Consider the following 16,822-nt stretch of genomic DNA (forward strand, 5'->3'; position numbering starts at 1 on the left):
ACCTGAATATGAGGAAGAGCTGCTTTACCTTGAGGGTGACAGAGCGCTGGAACAGGCTGCCCAGAGAGGCTGTGGGGTCTCCTCCTCTGAAGATATTCAAAACCTGCCTGGATGTGATCCTGTGCAACCAGCTCTAGGAGAACCTTGGACAAGGTGATCTGCAGAGGTCCTTTCCAACCCCGACCATTCTGTGGTTCTGCGAGAGCAACACCATTTTTAACAGGAAGTGCAGATTAGATCTTAATGGAAGCAGCACCTCGGACGCCATGCAACAGGATTTCTAGAAACGTTTCATTTGTCATCTGGAGTAAGGTGCAGGCAGCTGCAGTATAGTCTTTTCCAACTACAGCCATCAGCCTGTGCACAGATCCCAGGTTTTCTGTCAAGTGTCACACTCGTACCAGCAGCAGGGTATTGCATACAGCAGCCAAGAGTCTGTGGCACATATGACTCTGCAGTCGTAAATGCCACTGGAAAAGCAGCCTGGTGGTAATGCTTCACTACAGTCTGTTCCAATAGAAAGTCCATCCATGAGACATCCACAGTAAAGCAAGCCAATCACTACTTGAAACAAGGTTTCTTCATAATCCTATTACAGAAGAGACTTTGCTATCACCTAGTATTTCTTGAAGTTACTGCAGTGCCACAAAGTACAAATACACTACCAGTTTCTGTCATTTGCAGCCTTCTCAGAAACACAGCTACTTCCTTGGAAACAAGCACAACAAAAATAGTTTACCTCCTACCGTTGATGAAGGCTGTGAATGCATCTAGTGAGGCTCTGCTTGGGCAGCTGCCTGCGCTCACCAGCCTTTTAAGAGGGAAGCTGGTGGACAACGTGCTGCTCTGTTGCATCTGCACAGATTCACATGTACCCTCATTTTCGTAATTGTGGACCTTCACAGTGCTGCCTTTCAAAGCCATCTGACCTACATGTGAGAAGTAGCAGTTATTTTCTTGGTGAACTGAATTTCTTGGTACAACTGAACGGTGTACTTTCATTTTTTAAGCAAGGTCTGTGATGAAGTTAGCAAAGTCGTCTTTTAATTCTGATACAGAGAGCCCAACAACACACGTTTACTAAAATGAAGCAAACTGAAGGAAATAGCAAAGCAGCAACATAGGTGATGCTTGTATTAGAACAGCATGTTCTAATTTAGGTGGGTGGCAGGGGAAGAGTATCATACCTTCTGGCATTTGTACCTGTCCCACTTGAAGCTTCTGCATAGTTTGAGGAGTTACTTCATTGTCTCCGTCTGCTTGGTGTGCAAGACACTGAGGTAGTAAACATAAACCAGTTTACAACTGTGACATATAGATTTGTGCCAACACCTATGCATTTAACTTTCTGGTCTGCTTTAAGTTGAAACTGGCCACATAAAGGTAATGGTGTAGCCTCCTGGAAAACAGCTAAACCCAGCTGTATGCCACCTGTGGACGGTCACTTTGGGGGGAGATTCTGGCTTTATGGGGCTCAGCAGCAAGGATGGCTTCTGGCTTGAAAGGCAAAACTGTATCGGCCATGGGCTCACAGAGACTGTCAGAAGAGCCTGGTCGCTGTTGTCCCTGCAAGCTCTTCATCTGCTGCACTTCTCTCATTTTAACAATACCTGTTACCAGTCTGACAGAAACCAAGATGCGTGAAAGAAAGAAAAATGGCATCGTGGAACTCAGGAACACTATATGGGAGGAGAGAGGGGAGGAAGCAGCAGATACAAAATGTGAGGAGGGAAAAGCCTTAGGAAGTTAATTTCTTGAAAAATGGGGAAGAGAGCAACACTGGCTTGGGTGGATATTTATGAACCACTGTTGTGTCCAGCTCAAGAAGCGTGATTCTCTGAGCACTGAAGGAGGATTATATTCCATCTATGTTATTCCTGCTCATTTATTCACTCCACCAGATGGGAAAATATGCATCCAAAGAGCAAAAATGCATAGAAACATGAGTATTATCTCTCACAAGTATTAAAACTCTTGTCTCACAAGCTTAATTAGGTTTATCCCCATTGCAAAACAAATTGCTTAATACTTCATTTTAGGTGCTTCGTTTTGTAGATGCAGCATTTCTGGTAGCTTTTTACACAATCCCAATATATAAATACAGCATACAAAAGACAAGTACTTAGGTTTTGTATAGTATATTTATAGCTGACAAAACTGTGGAGCGCCTTGGAATTTATGAACCAGCTTTTACCCAAAAATACATTAGTAATAGTAGTCAAAAGGTTAGTCAAAACTGGCTTTCAAAATTATCATCAGTTACCAAAAATCTCTACTACTCCAAATCAAAGTTTTTCTAATCTATCACCTATTTTGATTGAAATTGATTAAAATACTGCCCAAACCTTGTGTCTAAAATTTAACATTTGTCTATTAAAAACAGTGGGAGTTGATCAATACCTTATGTTATACCTCAGTGGCCTTGTAAAATTCAAGGATTTCTAAGACACTTCTGTTCTAGTGCTCTACTGCTGTCTGTGGGACAGGAGGCAAAGATAAAACTGGGCAATAGAAAAAAAAAAAAAGGACTGTTCTCGTAACTACAAACTTGACATACCTGTAAATCACCTTTAGCTTGATACTGAAATCTGCTAAAAAGCAGGCACCATATTTAACCAGATTCATTATGAGTCAAGATTTAAGTGACTAACGTGTGGGTCACATTTCTACAGAAGCATCTCATAACTAACAGCAAGAGTAACTCAAAGTGAGAATCGATGAACAGTCTGAAGCACTAATGCAAGGCCCAGCTGATGTGTTGCATTTGCCTGACTAATGTATAGGATTCTTAATGAAAGTAAAGCCCTCTCTAATGGGGAAATCCTTACTGTGCTTTTTTTGAAGGAGACATCAGGTTTATAACAGCCCTGGAGATTCACTTAACTAGTAAACAGAACAGCCTAGTCATGTCTTTTAAAAGCTCATGACTCTCTGTTGTGCTAACACATAAACATCGCAAAATAAATGCACTGTACTTCTGCAGAGACATTTAACGACTTACATTTTCTCTAGTCCAGCACACATACATGCACAAGTGTACTTGGTGGTGATGACAAAATAGAACTTATCTTTTACAAAAAGAAAGTCTGGGTTTGTGACAAGGCTTTAGAGAAAAGGTGAAATAATAACCACAAGTTTTTAAAAAGTCAGTCTGGCAACAACAGTGGATAGTATGTCTTACCTTACTTGGCAACTGGTAGGTACTTCTGATTATTATTAAAAACAAATGGAGAGGCCTCCCTAGAAGGAGAGCTATTTTCTCTTCTAGTTATTCTTTATAAAAACATCAGCCTGCTGGATAATGAATCTGAAAACATGTGACACGTTCAGAATAAACATCTCTCAATCCCTTCACTGAGAGGCATCTCTCAAGATTGAAAGGAGACCACTATTCATGCTCTTTCAACCATCCACTAGCTACCTAGTCATCAGTTCTGATGCAATGACAATTCTGATGTCTGTGAGGCAAGCACCTATGTGTTGTTATAAGTCAGCCAGCTAAAATCACTTCAGAGGTCACTGAAGAGTCCTTGGACAGTAAAAACGGGCAGTTAGAATAAAACTCTTTAACAGAGAAGTTCTCATTATCCAGCACCTGCACTGTTTGGTCCCCATTTACCTAACAGGTAAGATTCAAAACAAAGTAACTGCACATGCTTACACATTTAAAAGAGAGAGGCTATCACACTGTGTTGATTAAAGCTAGCCCAGAAAACAGTACTTGGAGCTGAATATTTCAGCATTGAGAAATGTGGAGTCACTAATCTGAAAAAGTTGTAGATTTTAGGAGAATCAGTCCAATCCAGATGCATAGTTCACGTAACATCGAAATTCATTGGCTAAATTTCGCGAGTGTTCTGGAATAAACTTGCATATCTTCACACCAAGATATTTGGCTGCCTGTTCCTCCATGATTGCACCTGCAGCAAAAATAATTAGTATTCAATGAGAAAAACAACAGAATGTTTGGGCTTTTTTAATAGCTCCTCCCAAATGCATATAGATAGAGCCTACTTTTTTTAAGGAAGCAAGGCTTAAAGCAGCTACACTATCAGCTAAACATTTAACACCCGAATCTAATGGCAAATTCAAAATACATCTAAAAGAACAGAAGATGCCCCAAGGAAATCAGTGTCTGAGAACTTTCATAGCAAGCAGCAGAGGGTAAGATCAGTGCCCCTTTTATAGAAAACAGAAACTTGAACTCAATCTTCTTGCTACATGCCAAAGAAATTACATGGTAGGGAGCCATGGGAAATGCAAACAGATTACATATACTCTTCCACTCAGATGAACTGCAGTGTGGTATTTACAACTACACACTTGAGAAATCACTTCCTTGCGCAGTATTTCTCAAACTTCTTAAACTGAAGGACAACCCATCCATTTTAGGGAAGAAAAATCTTAGAACCATCCTTATGCATGACTGCCATGTCCAATTAAACAAAGAAGCAGGCTTTCTATGGCCACGCGTTATTTTTTCTTTTTTTTGCCTGCTTGGTTAACTTCCCTCAAATTGTGTAGAGGGGTTTTGTCCTTGTTTTTTTTGCAAAACTTTCCTGGATGTCTTCAGATGTCTTGTAATAAGATCACAGTTCAAGAAACACCCTGACTATGGCAGAACTCATCACTTCTTAAACCAACAAGTGTATCTCCATAAAGAAGGACCTGCAAGTACAGTTGGCAAGTTATCTAGTTTCACTGCTCTGATCACTGGTTTTTAATTCCTCCAGCTGTATTTCACTGCCTAAGATCTCTTTACTTGAATCATAGTGGCAGAATCCCCTCATATATTCATGCAAATGACAATTTCTGTGTTTACCAGTAAGGACAGGTAATGTGGGGGGAAAAAAAAGGTTGACTTTTTATTTTCATCAAGACTTAGCTGAAATAATCCCACTTTACTCAGCAGAGGCAATTCCAACCTATTTGTCATTATTTCTACTTAGTGCACCTTAGATGCTAAGTTGTATATGGCAGCTGAAGTCCTGCAGCTACTGACGTGTTTAAAAAAATCACAAATTCGTAAGGTTATTCAATAAGACTTTAACAATAAATTGCACCTAGATTTGTCATACCCAGATTTCATTCAATCATTGCAATTACAGAGTGGCCCTTTTACAAGAAAAAGCACTTCTGGAACTTTGCAGGAGGATCTTACAATTCTTAAAAAATTTAGTAAAACTCATAATGCCACATGAAGAAAGTACTGACCTCAACTATTAAAAAACACATGCCTTCAGTTTAAAATAAATGTTGAACTAAAGTATTCCAGTAAAAAGCTTAGGATACATACTCCTCCTTGAATTAATGATAAAGTAGTACTATTGAGTTTGTATTTTTCTCACTTGAGTAAGTTTGTCTTTTGAGAGAGAGAAAAAGATGCTTAATGGTGGCCTAGTATTTTTATCAATTATACCTGTACAAAGCAGAATCTTTCCTTTTGTTAAGTATTTGATGGTCTCTGATGTTTTTTGAAGACATTCCTCAGATAGATAAGGTGGATCTGCTATTACAATGTCAAAACTGTGTGGCAGGAGATTTTCAGGTAAGTTCAAGGGGTGGTTGTAATCATAGAAGATAAATTCTTCTCCATATACAGAAAACCTTCTGTCATACTCCAGTATACACACCGAGAAATCTTTACCGTCCTGTTCTTTCAGTTTCTGGTACACACTTGGTGCACTAATGCATGCTATCCTGAAAAAGAGACAGTAACTTAGAATATTAATTTAAAAGGCAAACAACAACAATAAAAACCCTACAGCAGCCCTCAGGACTGCTTTGGCAAAACATTTTAAACATTAGTCCCAAAAATGTAAACTGTTATTCCTCCATTCTAACAAATAATCATTTAATAACAGAGTTTTAAGTATTAAAGCCATTAACCTATTCAACCTCCATGCTGCACAAAGACCTGAAGCTTAACTACAGAGAAAAATCTTGTTTCAGAACAGCCAGGAAATGTACTTGAAAACTTGAAATTAAAAACGACTCCTTACAGAAATAGGACGAAACCCAAGTTTTTCCATCTGTTCTGCAGAAACTTTGTATGAAAGGAGAGGAAAGAATTGCAAGTCATTAATAAGCTCTGCAGCTCTTTGTATTACTCAAAAATAAAAAGACTCAGCAAACTTTTACAAGACAGAGCCTACAACATTCAGTGAAATGCTAAATGGTAAGATCTACTATTGATGAACTACTATTAACTACACAGCAGCAAAGCATTTCTGCAGTATCCCAGCTGAACAAAGATGAACTACGAGTAATGAATTAAACTGCATGCTCTGTCTACATAGTAGAAATGAAACATTTACAGAAAAGACATGTTAAATCTACAATGTAATTATTAAAACCTACCTGCCACCTTTTCCAGCTGCCACAACCACTTCATTAGCCAGGCAAGATGCAGTTTCATCGCTGTACCAAAACTGGCTCAGTTGCTGAGAAAGATAACATGCAATGACAAACAACATCAACCTTTCTGACTGTGCTATGTACAGTTAGGTGTGGTGAGTCATATTTGAAGAAAACCAAAATTTATAGCAACTTCTCAGTTCACACACTGAAGCTGGAAAGGTGCCTATTTTCCTGACAGTCTTTTTACTTCTGTAATCCAGTGACATGCAGCAGGGATCTTACACTGTGTGTTTCCAAAGCATGTACTGCAGTATCAGGAAAACCAAGTAATGCAAAATCAGACACTTGTTAGTTCAAACCCAGTGTGCAGATACTCAATATCTGTGTGCTCTTAAACTGAGTTACTTTAGTGGAAAAGGAAAAAGGAACTTTGAAAAGTGACAGTATAGAAGGATATATATATATCCTTCTATATATATAGATATATATAGATATATATAGATATATATAGATATATATAAAGGATAAAAATACTGAATGAGAAGACATCAGAAAAAGGAAGAGTAAACCCCCCCCCCCCGCACATCAGTCCAGAGATAAATCAAAAAATCAGTCAGAATGAAAAAAAAGCAGCAAAGCAGCCATCCACAAAACCAAAGAAATAAAACACAGAAAGAAATATGATGTGAAAAGAAAGATCACTTGGTCTTGTTACACTGTGTTTGTCTAAAACTGGGGGAAGAATCTTTACTACCTTCACATGCCAGGCTGGAGTTAAAATTTCCAGAAGGGATGCATGCTTCTGTTGGCAGCTTTATTCCCTCTCCATGCAGTTTCAGTTTGTACCCCCCACGCATATGCAGAACAGACAACTGTGCCCAGATTTAGGCAAATATCCACCGTAATACTGTCCATTAATTTTGCTACTCTAAGAACATCTTGAGCGTTCCCCTTTTTCATTTCATTTCATTTCATTATCCATCCACAAAAGAAACTTGGTAAAGGCTACTCCTCTTAACTGTGCTTCATTCACTGAAGTTTATAGTTTCTTACCCAGTCTTCTTCTATCGAGCCAATGGAATATTGATTAAACCCTTGGGAGGTCTTCATGCCCTCTCTCTGCTGCTGTTCCAAACAGAACTCCTGGAGGGCAGCCAACGTATGGGATGAAAGCTGGGGAATGTCATCATCATCATCATCCATTTTTCTAGACTTCAACCAGAGGAAAAAAAATTAATCAAATTAACCCTTTCCAATGGTGAACACTTTTAATAATGGCATAGTCTCCCAAATCAAACAACTTCCACTGACAATGCAGACTCAGGCTAACAGCTAACTAGGAAAACTGCCTAACATGAGAAAACATATTCCCTCTACTTAGGAGCTCTTAAACCAGTGAGAGGCTGATCAGGAGTAACATGCCTCCAGAGAGAATTCAGGAACAGCAGCAACACTGCTCCCTTTCTATACAACACAGATTTGGCTTGTATTCATAGAGGGAAGTTGTCATTGCAGTTCTTGGATTTCCTGAATCTGTACACCTTTTAGGTATTAGCCTGCAGAAGAAAACCACCCTTTAGTGGATTTGGCAAATCCTATAGAAATGATTCCTTTCCCTCCTAGACATAAGGATAGCTGCTGGTCATTCCTTCCCATGTTCAAAAGTCAGACATTTCTGACTCAAAATGAAGTAAACTAGCATTCCAGGATCAGCGTCACCTGGCTTTAACTTCCACGCCATAAAAAAAAAAAAAAAAAAAAAAAAAGACAAGACTCCTCTGAATGCCAGAAACCTCCTACAAACAAAAGCCAACAAGAAGCTTGAGAAGATGTTTTTCTAAAACAACACTACTCAAATTAAAATTTGTGTATTTTGTGCACAGCAGCACGCACGTAACTTGTACCAGAAAGACATAGTAACGGCAAAGTGCAGCCATTTTCAGAAAGCTGGAAGCGGGTGCCGCCGCACAGCATCCCTTCACCCTGCTGAGCCCAGGCAGCTGAGCTGCACCTGATCCGGTTGTGTCCTTCCCAGAAGGGACAGTGCCACCTCATATGATGAAGGTGACGAAAACGGGAACCCAGTACGTGAAAAGTACTGGAGAAAACTGGGAAAGATTCTTCTTTCAAGAAACTAATTTTCTCTGCCTCTGATCTAAGAACTGGCACACGAGCAACTACTGTAACGGAACTCGGAAAGGGGCATACAGCTGCCTTTGCACAGAAGTCACTGAGAAAACCGTGGGCCGTCTGAACCATGGGCAACTTCAACAGTAAATATCATTTCTAGTATAGCTGGCTCATGGTTTTTCTTCTCCCCATTGCCTGCATTACAATGACAACTCCAGAATTCGCAGTCTCCTCCTCCACCCTTCCCTCCATGCTACTCACCCTAGCAGAGCTTTCAAGGCATTACTTAAAACAAAGCTGCTCCCTGCTTGCCGGAAAAATGGTACCATTAACCTGCCACTGTGACATAACTCGTCAGTATTGACTAGAATAATTACTCTGCCGTTCCACTGACACGGTACACACCTACATGTGATGAGAATAAAGCACTTGGCTTTCCTAGAGTATCGTTTATTGACTTGCTGGCTTCTCGGGCCAGGCTGGCCAAACAGGGAATCATTCAGAGCCTGCAGACCCACCTGCGCCTTACGCAAGAGGAGAATTCGGAAGTCAAGTTACCTAGTAAAGCCAAAATGGCTAATTTTGTCCCTAGTTTTCTGTTGAATAAAACATAAATGCTTTAAAATTACTTATATTATTATTTAAAATACTTCCTATATGACTGCAAGTTCACACGGATAATATAGTTTCTAGCAACAATGCTCTAACTATGCAACGCTATAATCCATTTAGGCCCTACACAAGAACTTTTTTCCATTAGGACAGATGTTAGAAGTTTAAAACCACTCCTCATCTCACGACTTTCTTTTTTCTTTAGTGCATCATACATATAATAATCCGGTTTGCTATTATCCCCTAGGCAAGGACATATCTATGTTTCGACACTAAGAAACTGAAACAGATGCAAACTTGCAGTTATTAAGTCAGAAATTAAATTTTATGTTCAGCTAGCCTATATAGGCATCTGCAAGGACTAAATCCATACCCATTAAATGAAACCCTCACAGATAAAATTGCTGATGAAGCATTACCCATTGTTTCAGTAGATAAAAAGGCATACAGCCATAGACATCTTTTTTCTATAAATATTTCTTAGTTGATTTTTTTGATAGTCTTCCTTTCAGTTTGTAAATTAAAGCCTTAGGAACCAAGCAGTAATTAACTGTGAGGTTGCAAGGAAAGGTAACTCAGAACATATGGTAGAAATTATATTTTTCTGAACATACATATATTGTCTATATACACTGACAGGTCATTAGCATGAAGGCATTTCCATACTCAAGAACTACATCAGAAAACTATTAAAGTGAGTTTATGTGAATGAGATTGGTAAATTCCTTTGGCTTCAAGGGAGAAAGTTCTACTGTTCGAAAGCCCCTCCATACCCCTCTCAGAAAGTTCACTGCTCTCAAGTCTAGGAACAACCCTAAAAGTTTTGGGGGAGGATGGGAGGAAGCAGAGAAACCCACAGTGCCTCTGGCCCTTAGGGAACCTTTAAACTCTATTTAAAGGCCCAAGGCCCATCTGAGCCCTGAGGCTCCCGCCGGCCCATCTGTGCTTGCCCCAGGCCCTGGGTCCCTCCTAGAGCAGCCTGCGCTCTGGCCTCACGGACTCTCTACAAGAGCCACAATGTGGGGACAGGGTTGCATTTTAGGAATTCCCTGGGGTTCAGAGTGGTTGTAACATGTACAGTGCTGATACAGCCATGTTACCTGCATTAAACCCTTGTATTAATAGGAATACAAGGTTTAAAACCAGCAAGGTGGTAAATCTTCTTTACTATTAATTCTTAGCTTAAGTGTTGCATGTGCACCTAATTAAAAAGCAAAAAGATAAAGAAAGCACATCTCCAAGAGCACCTCAAGAACACTGCATGCAGTTTGGAAAAATAAAGAGTCATGGTAAAGTCAGAGGTCATTTAAAGGAAAGCAGGAAAAAAGCTCCCACAGACAGAGTGGAACATGGACAAGCGCAGTTGTGTTCGTAGGGCAGAATGGCAAATTTGAATGCTACTGGCCTCTGGAAAGCCTCATCTGCCCATAAAATGGGAAAAGCGAGGTGACTAACAACTACACTACATGGCGTATGGCTCCCATGGTGCAGCAGGTGGCATGAAGGGGTGGAGGTGCCTGCAGACTCCTTAGTCCCTTCCCCTCTGCACAGCGTTACCTCTCTCTTATTAGTTGATGAGCTGTTCAGGTAAATGTCATCCATACAGAGTGAAAGCTCTTCAAAGAAGAAGGAAAAAAAAAGAAAAAGTGGTAATACCAAGTGAAAATAGTAGTACAGGAGACTCCAAGGCCCTGTCTTCACAATACTGTACCTATTTAACATTAGTTTCCAGATGTCATGTTTGAAAACTCTACCTTTACATAGACAAATTCTAAAGCAGAGGGAAAAGAATAAAAAAGTTAGAAGGAATTCTATGGAAAAATTAACTCACTCAAAAATTCCTAGTCTTTAGTCCCCTGTACATTTGGTCCACCCATCATTATGATCACCTGGAAGCCCCTCTTTGAGATAAGAGGGTGGCTTCTATGCCCAAGTGTGTCCCACTATCCAGTGAAGTTTGGAAACCTGCAGTCACCAGGTCAGCTGGGGTCCGGGGAGAGACTACTGAGAGGGCCAAGGAATAGGAACACAACTGGAAAGCCACCCGGTTCATCGCTGGGAGGGGGCAGGAAGAGGATGGAGTTAGCCCCTTAGATCTTTTACGAAGAATATAAAAAGCACACCTGCAACTTCAGTAAAGATTTTATTCTAGAGTAACTTGGATCTAAAGACAGATAGCATAAACCAGAGTTAAATAGTTACATTTTCCCCAAGCCACCCAAGTCAGTATTTGAGCAAATAGCTCATCGTCTATGGTGTTTGTGACACATACCGAGAAAAGCTGGACAATGGTGTGCAACCATAATAAAAATCACCTGAAAGGGGCTGCAACCACCTGCTTGGAGGTAAACGAGTCCCCATCAGAGGGACCAGAAAACTACTACAAGGCTGGTCATGTGTCCTATGCTAGGCCATAGCTACATCTGGTTTGTAGAGACTTCGAATACAAATCAAAACTTGTCAAACATTTGAGAGGTCTCCCTCAAACACATGCAGCCAGCTTGTTCCTCTGCAGTCAACCGAGAAATGCTCCACGACTCACAGTTTTGGGGCCTAGGTGCCATGAAACAGAACAGCCTCTGAACAGGATGGCCAAGCCAGCGGACATCAGAAAAGCAATACTGACAAACTTGCACAGAAACCTGGAACAGTTTCCTGAAGTACTAATGCTTTTGTGCAGTAGGGAAAGAGAGTCAAGGCAGGATTTGCAGACCAGGAGCAGCTCACCCACCATAGATCAGAGAACAGCTCCATTTCAGGATTAAGTCTGGAGGACATTTTGTTAATGTCCCTGGCAAATGGTACTAGTTCAGATCAGGGGTTGATACTGGTCATTCTTCTATCCTGAAGGCAGCCAAACGCAGCTGTCTCAGAAGGATCGAGATAAGGCAAGTGCATGTGATACCTCCCCGCTCTGTACTCTCCCAGACTTTAACCGTTGTCCCCTAAGGCAGCTGTTTCTGCACCTGAAGTGATTTATTCTGTGAATGCAGTTCTCTTAGAGACACTTGTCCAGTACCCCTTAAATTGACATAATGTTTTTTAATCTATAATGTCAGCTGGTAATAAGTTTTATTTTATGAATAATTACCTCTTCTAGCTGTGAACCATGGCTACCTAGCTTCACGTGATGTAAATACTTTGTGCATTGAAGAGAAAGCAAATGGCTGAGCACTTACACACTCTCCACACCATTCCACATGTCATTTCACAGACACCTGTATGTCACCCCCTTTCCCTCACTCTGCAAGCTGGCTCTTTCCTAGCCTGAAGGGTTTAATCCACTCCATTGACTGGTTGACAAAAGTCTTTCCATACATTTGCTCATCCTTGTTAAACACTTTTAATAGTTGGTTGGGGTTTTTTTTGAGATGAGGGGACCAGAACTCTACACAATATCTAAGATACACATGACCACACATTTATGCTGTTATTTGATGATGTTTTCTGTTACAGTCTATTTATTTTCCTAAAAAATTCTAACATTTGATTCTGGCTGCCACCAAACACTGGTATGATATTTTTGGAGAATCACATCATAATCCTGAAGTCTCCTGCCTGAATGGGAACAGCATCTGATGAGAACATGATTAAGTAGAATTTACAAGAAATTTAAAAGGATCTGCCAAGAGCTCCAAGACACCAGCACATACAGAACAAAACTAGCCAGCAGTTCTGGTCCCTTCATCTCAACAAAAAGCAGATAAAATACTGAAACCAGAAAAGTTTCAAGAAGGGTGGTGAGACATCCAAAGACCAGAACAGCTTTTGCTGTGGAATGACTATGAGGAGGACGTAACTGAGAAGGGGTATGACAGAGCCTGTGACCATGAGCGGCACAAACACCATGGGCTGAGATCCACTGCTGCTTTCCAAGGCAAGAACTAGAATGCAACACGTGTGGGCTGCAAGAGCCCTGTTAAAAAAAAACAAATAACCAAAAGGAGCTGGTTCTTGACACAGGGCCTCACCGAGCTACAGAATCCCCGTCAGTGATGAAACTTCATCGTGCTTCAAAGTGACATGGAAAAATTAATAGAAGAGAAACACCCGGGGGATGACTAAATACACAGAAACTGCGCTGGATTCAATACGTCTGGAGGGCAGGTGGCTGCCGGGAGGCGGGAGAGCGCGGTGCATTCCAGCGCAATCCTCACCCTTCCCAGTAAGCACAGTCGGGACACCGTGAAACGCTGGGGGGTCTCTGGAGGAAGCCCGTTCCCTCCGGCTCCCGCCCCACCGCTGCAGGCCCCGCACCCCGCTGCCAGGGGCTACCCTGCAGGGGCCCGCCTGCCCTCCCCTCGGCCGCCACCCGCCCCGTGGCAGCGCCCCCCCCGCCCCAGCTGCCCCCTCCGAGCCGGGACCCGCCGCGGGAGCCGAGCCGCGGCCCCCCTGCGCCTCCCCTGGGCCCGGCCGCTAAAGGCCGCCCCGCTGTGAGGGGCCGCCGGGCCGCAAACGCCACTCGCGCGGCCCCTCCGCTGCGGAAGACCTGGGGGGGGGGGGGGGGGGGGGGGAGCGGGGGGAGACACACACAGAGCAGGCCCCAGCGGCGGCGCTCACGGACAGCGGAGCGCCGGGCCCCGCTGCGGGCGCCAAGGCGGGCGGACGGACACGCGGCCCCCCCGGCCGCGCCACTCCCCGAGCCCCGCGCCCGCCTCCTCACTCCACTCACCGGCCGCCAGAGCCCTCCGCGCACGCGGGCCTCTCCCGCCCCGCCCCAGCGCCGCGCGCCCCCTGCTGGGCACTGGCGGCGGGCGGGGCGGGGCGGGGCCCTGCACCCCCCTCCCCCCGTCTCTGACAGGGCGCCCGGGCCGGGGCGCTGCCGTGCGCCTGCTGCGGCGGCGGCCCGGGGAGCGCCGCCGCCTGCCCCCGCTGCCGCCCTCACCCCGCGCCCCGCGGGCGCTGACACACCGGCGGGTGGCCGCCTGCCGGCACGTGCCGTCCGAGCCGGGCCCGGAGCGCCGCCGCCTGAGGGGGCTGCCGGAGCGCTGCTCGGCCGGCAGCCGGCGGGAAAGCCGCCTTTTCGCAGTGCCTTTCCGACCGCGGTGGCTCGGGTGGCTTTAAAGCCGTCCGCAGGGGGGTTTCCGACTGAAACAGGGGCTTCCTAAAGCCTCAGGAGCCGTAGCGGAGCCACCGCCGTGAGCTGCCCCCGGCCCGCCCCCCGCAGGCCCCCGGCGCGCAGCGCTCCCGCGCGGGCCGTGCTTCGCCTCAGGCGGCCGGTCAGGTTGGACCGCGAAGTCACGGATGTGTCTCAGGTTCCATCCCAAGTCGTCAAAAAGCCACTTCATTGCCAGTCTAGCGGCACCCCCGCCGCGCCCAGCCTCCCGGTTTTTCTTGCTCTGGCTCTCCCGCTCAGCCTTCCCGCCTGAACCGAGTGGTACCGCGTCGGAACAAGCTGCCCCCCGCACTCAGGCAGAAGTCGGGCTGCTTGTAGGGTAGTTCTGAAAGATCCTAAGTTTTAAAGTATTTTCCCCGTTTCAATTAATTCACTGCATCTTGCCCTTTGGGCATAGAAACTTCTCATCTCCGTGTCTGGCATTCTGCAGGCATAACGCACTTGTCTGGCACTTCTTGTCCCCTCATACTGTCCCACCAGAACACGTAACTTCCTCACCACCGCTCTTTCCATCCCTCTTTATAAAGTCTGATAATTTGTAAAAAGCATTTTCGTAGCATTGTCCTTCTACTGTTCCGTGGCTCTCCTATAAACAGACTCACAGATGGTTTGCCCATCAGATTATTTACAATTAACCCAGCAGCAGGCTTCTCCTCACGCCCTTCAGAGCTCATGTTCCTATCAGCGATGCGTTGCGTAAGAAACTGCTATTCCACCCACAACCTGCTGAATCTTCATCTGCTGCAACACTTTGTTGTGGCCAAATGGAACATCCTCAGCTGAGCACTGGGCACCTACCAGCAGAGCAGAACTATTTCCTTGGAAGACAGAAATACTAAATTTGGATAAAATGTTTCTGCAGCACAGCGTATGTAGGCAGCAGAGAATCAAATTTTCTTGCCGCTGCAGGATGTGGGGTTGGGCTGATTTTTCTGTCTGATCCCCGTGCTTTTTGCCTCTCTCTCCTTGAGAAGCAAGGCTTTGCACGACAACAGAGAACTGTGGGCATTTCCACTTGGTTTTAAAAGACTTCCAAGTAGTCTGGATCTGGTGTTGAGTGCATTACCCTCTTTGTCTTGGAAAGGTGTTGCCGTAAAAGGTCTTCATCCCAGCCTAGAAGGCTGTTCTATATGGAGCACACTCATAACTGTTCGCATTACAGCCACCGCTGTAATTTAAAACAAAACCCCCACCCCCTTGTCCTGGTATTGCTGCAAAACAACCATTACCTGACACCTGCATAGTATTACTGAGTGCAGTAAGAAATCTGGTTTAGATTCTACAAACAAGTGACACTTCAGTAATTTCCCTATTTCATGCATGTTTGCGAAGCATTTCTATGTTAAAAAAACATGTTCTGCACAGGGCTGATAATGAGAGGATAAAGGAGACTGGGCAGACACATACTGCAAGTCTAGATTTCCTGGAGCAACAATCCCTGCCCCGTGACAAGTGAGGGTTGCAGAGATCATGCAAGGGCACATGGCTGTGTAGGGGTGGGGGGTGGCTGGACAGGATGACATTATTTAGATTATGATATCAGATACCACTTGGCAGCAAAGAGACAGCTCAAGACCTTGCCTGAATCTGTGTTACAAGATGGTTCTAGAAGGAAGGCTCAGGAGGAGCTCAAGTGACCCTGTAGGAAGGAAAATAGGTTATATCTTGCAATGTAGTTTCTCCGGGATGTGAGGACAAATGGACCACAAATACGGGAACACTTTTAAAGTGCACCCTGCAATAAATTTCTTTTATTAATAATTAGGGTTTATTGTTTCCTAATTTTTTTTGCAGAAATGTACTTTAGTTAAGCAATCTCCCTTATCCTTTCACTGACAGACCTGCATCACACAGCAGTGACACTGCTGTCTCTAAGACAAACCTGATGACACAGACCACTGTTACTTTACTAATATAATTGCTAGGACTCTACGTTGGACTTGATCAGGAACGGAACATGAAACAGGTATTTTAAAAACACAGTTCTACCTAGGAAAGTAATAGCAACTTGTTACTCAAAAAGCTTTGTGTTCTGGTGTTTGAGTTTTCATTTTATAGTCTATTGTATTTTTTCTTTACTAATGAAAGTCTATACATTTCAGTCCTCCGCTGAAATGTACGAGCCATAGCCATATGAAAAAGTATAATCAGTTTTAACTCATGAAAATAATTATTAAATTCCAGTTGTTGAATCTCTGCTGTTGCCATTAAGTCTAAAAAAACTTAATAGATCCCCCCCCCCCCAAATCCTGACATTTTTAGGGCTAGCAAACCACAACTGCACGTTCATTCAGAAGGCAGCCAAGCACGTGATGCTTTACGACCATACAATGATTACTTCTCGTTAAGGTCAACATAATCCTGCTTCTAAAGACGGAAAATAACAGAAGTGGAAATGCTCTGCTTGCAGAACAACCTGCAACATCTCTTCTTTGTAAGAGAGGCTTACTGCATTTCTTCTTTCAATACTGATCCGTTCTCCCACAGATGCAGGACAAAACGTGTGTCAGAGCCCTGGGAGGCAGCTCTGTGGGCCAGATGCATCACACCTGCCTGAGAACTTGGGTCACACGGTAGGACAGACTACCAGTCTGCCTCTTAAAA

At 43.7% G+C, this 16,822-nt stretch overlaps 1 protein-coding gene across 3 annotated transcripts; it reads right to left on the reverse strand.

Annotated features, from left to right (window-relative positions):
* Positions 1–1,022: 1,022 nt before the first annotated feature.
* Positions 1,023–13,871, reverse strand: EEF1AKMT1 (EEF1A lysine methyltransferase 1). 3 transcript variants are annotated; one of them, XM_055702356.1, is made up of 5 exons: positions 13,775–13,871; positions 7,414–7,572; positions 6,361–6,443; positions 5,420–5,700; positions 1,023–3,920 (listed from the first exon to the last, which is right to left on the reverse strand). In XM_055702356.1, the coding sequence occupies exons 2-5, from the start codon at positions 7,561–7,563 to the stop codon at positions 3,793–3,795; spliced, it is 642 nt and encodes a 213-aa protein (XP_055558331.1). In that variant the 5' UTR covers positions 7,564–7,572; positions 13,775–13,871; the 3' UTR covers positions 1,023–3,792. The 3 variants fall into 3 exon arrangements, with proteins under 3 accessions (XP_055558331.1, XP_055558332.1, XP_055558333.1); XM_055702357.1 differs by having other exon boundaries at positions 7,414–7,567; positions 13,775–13,862; XM_055702358.1 differs by lacking the exon at positions 13,775–13,871 and adding an exon at positions 13,074–13,278.
* Positions 13,872–16,822: the final 2,951 nt, after the last annotated feature.

Source organism: Falco cherrug, chromosome 2, assembly GCF_023634085.1.
Source record: "Falco cherrug isolate bFalChe1 chromosome 2, bFalChe1.pri, whole genome shotgun sequence".
NCBI lineage: Eukaryota > Metazoa > Chordata > Aves > Falconiformes > Falconidae > Falco > Falco cherrug.

Bases quoted from the DNA above. Each gene is read 5' to 3' on its own strand.
- EEF1AKMT1 (XM_055702356.1), bottom strand. From the start codon at position 7,563: ATGGATGATGATGATGATGACATTCCCCAGCTTTCATCCCATACGTTG. The intron at 5,701-6,360 runs GTAGGTTTTAAT...TCTCTTTTTCAG, and splicing joins GCAGCTGGAAAAGGTGGCAG to GATAGCATGCATTAGTGCAC. The intron at 3,921-5,419 runs GTATAATTGATA...TTTTTGCTGCAG, and splicing joins AAAGATTCTGCTTTGTACAG to GTGCAATCATGGAGGAACAG.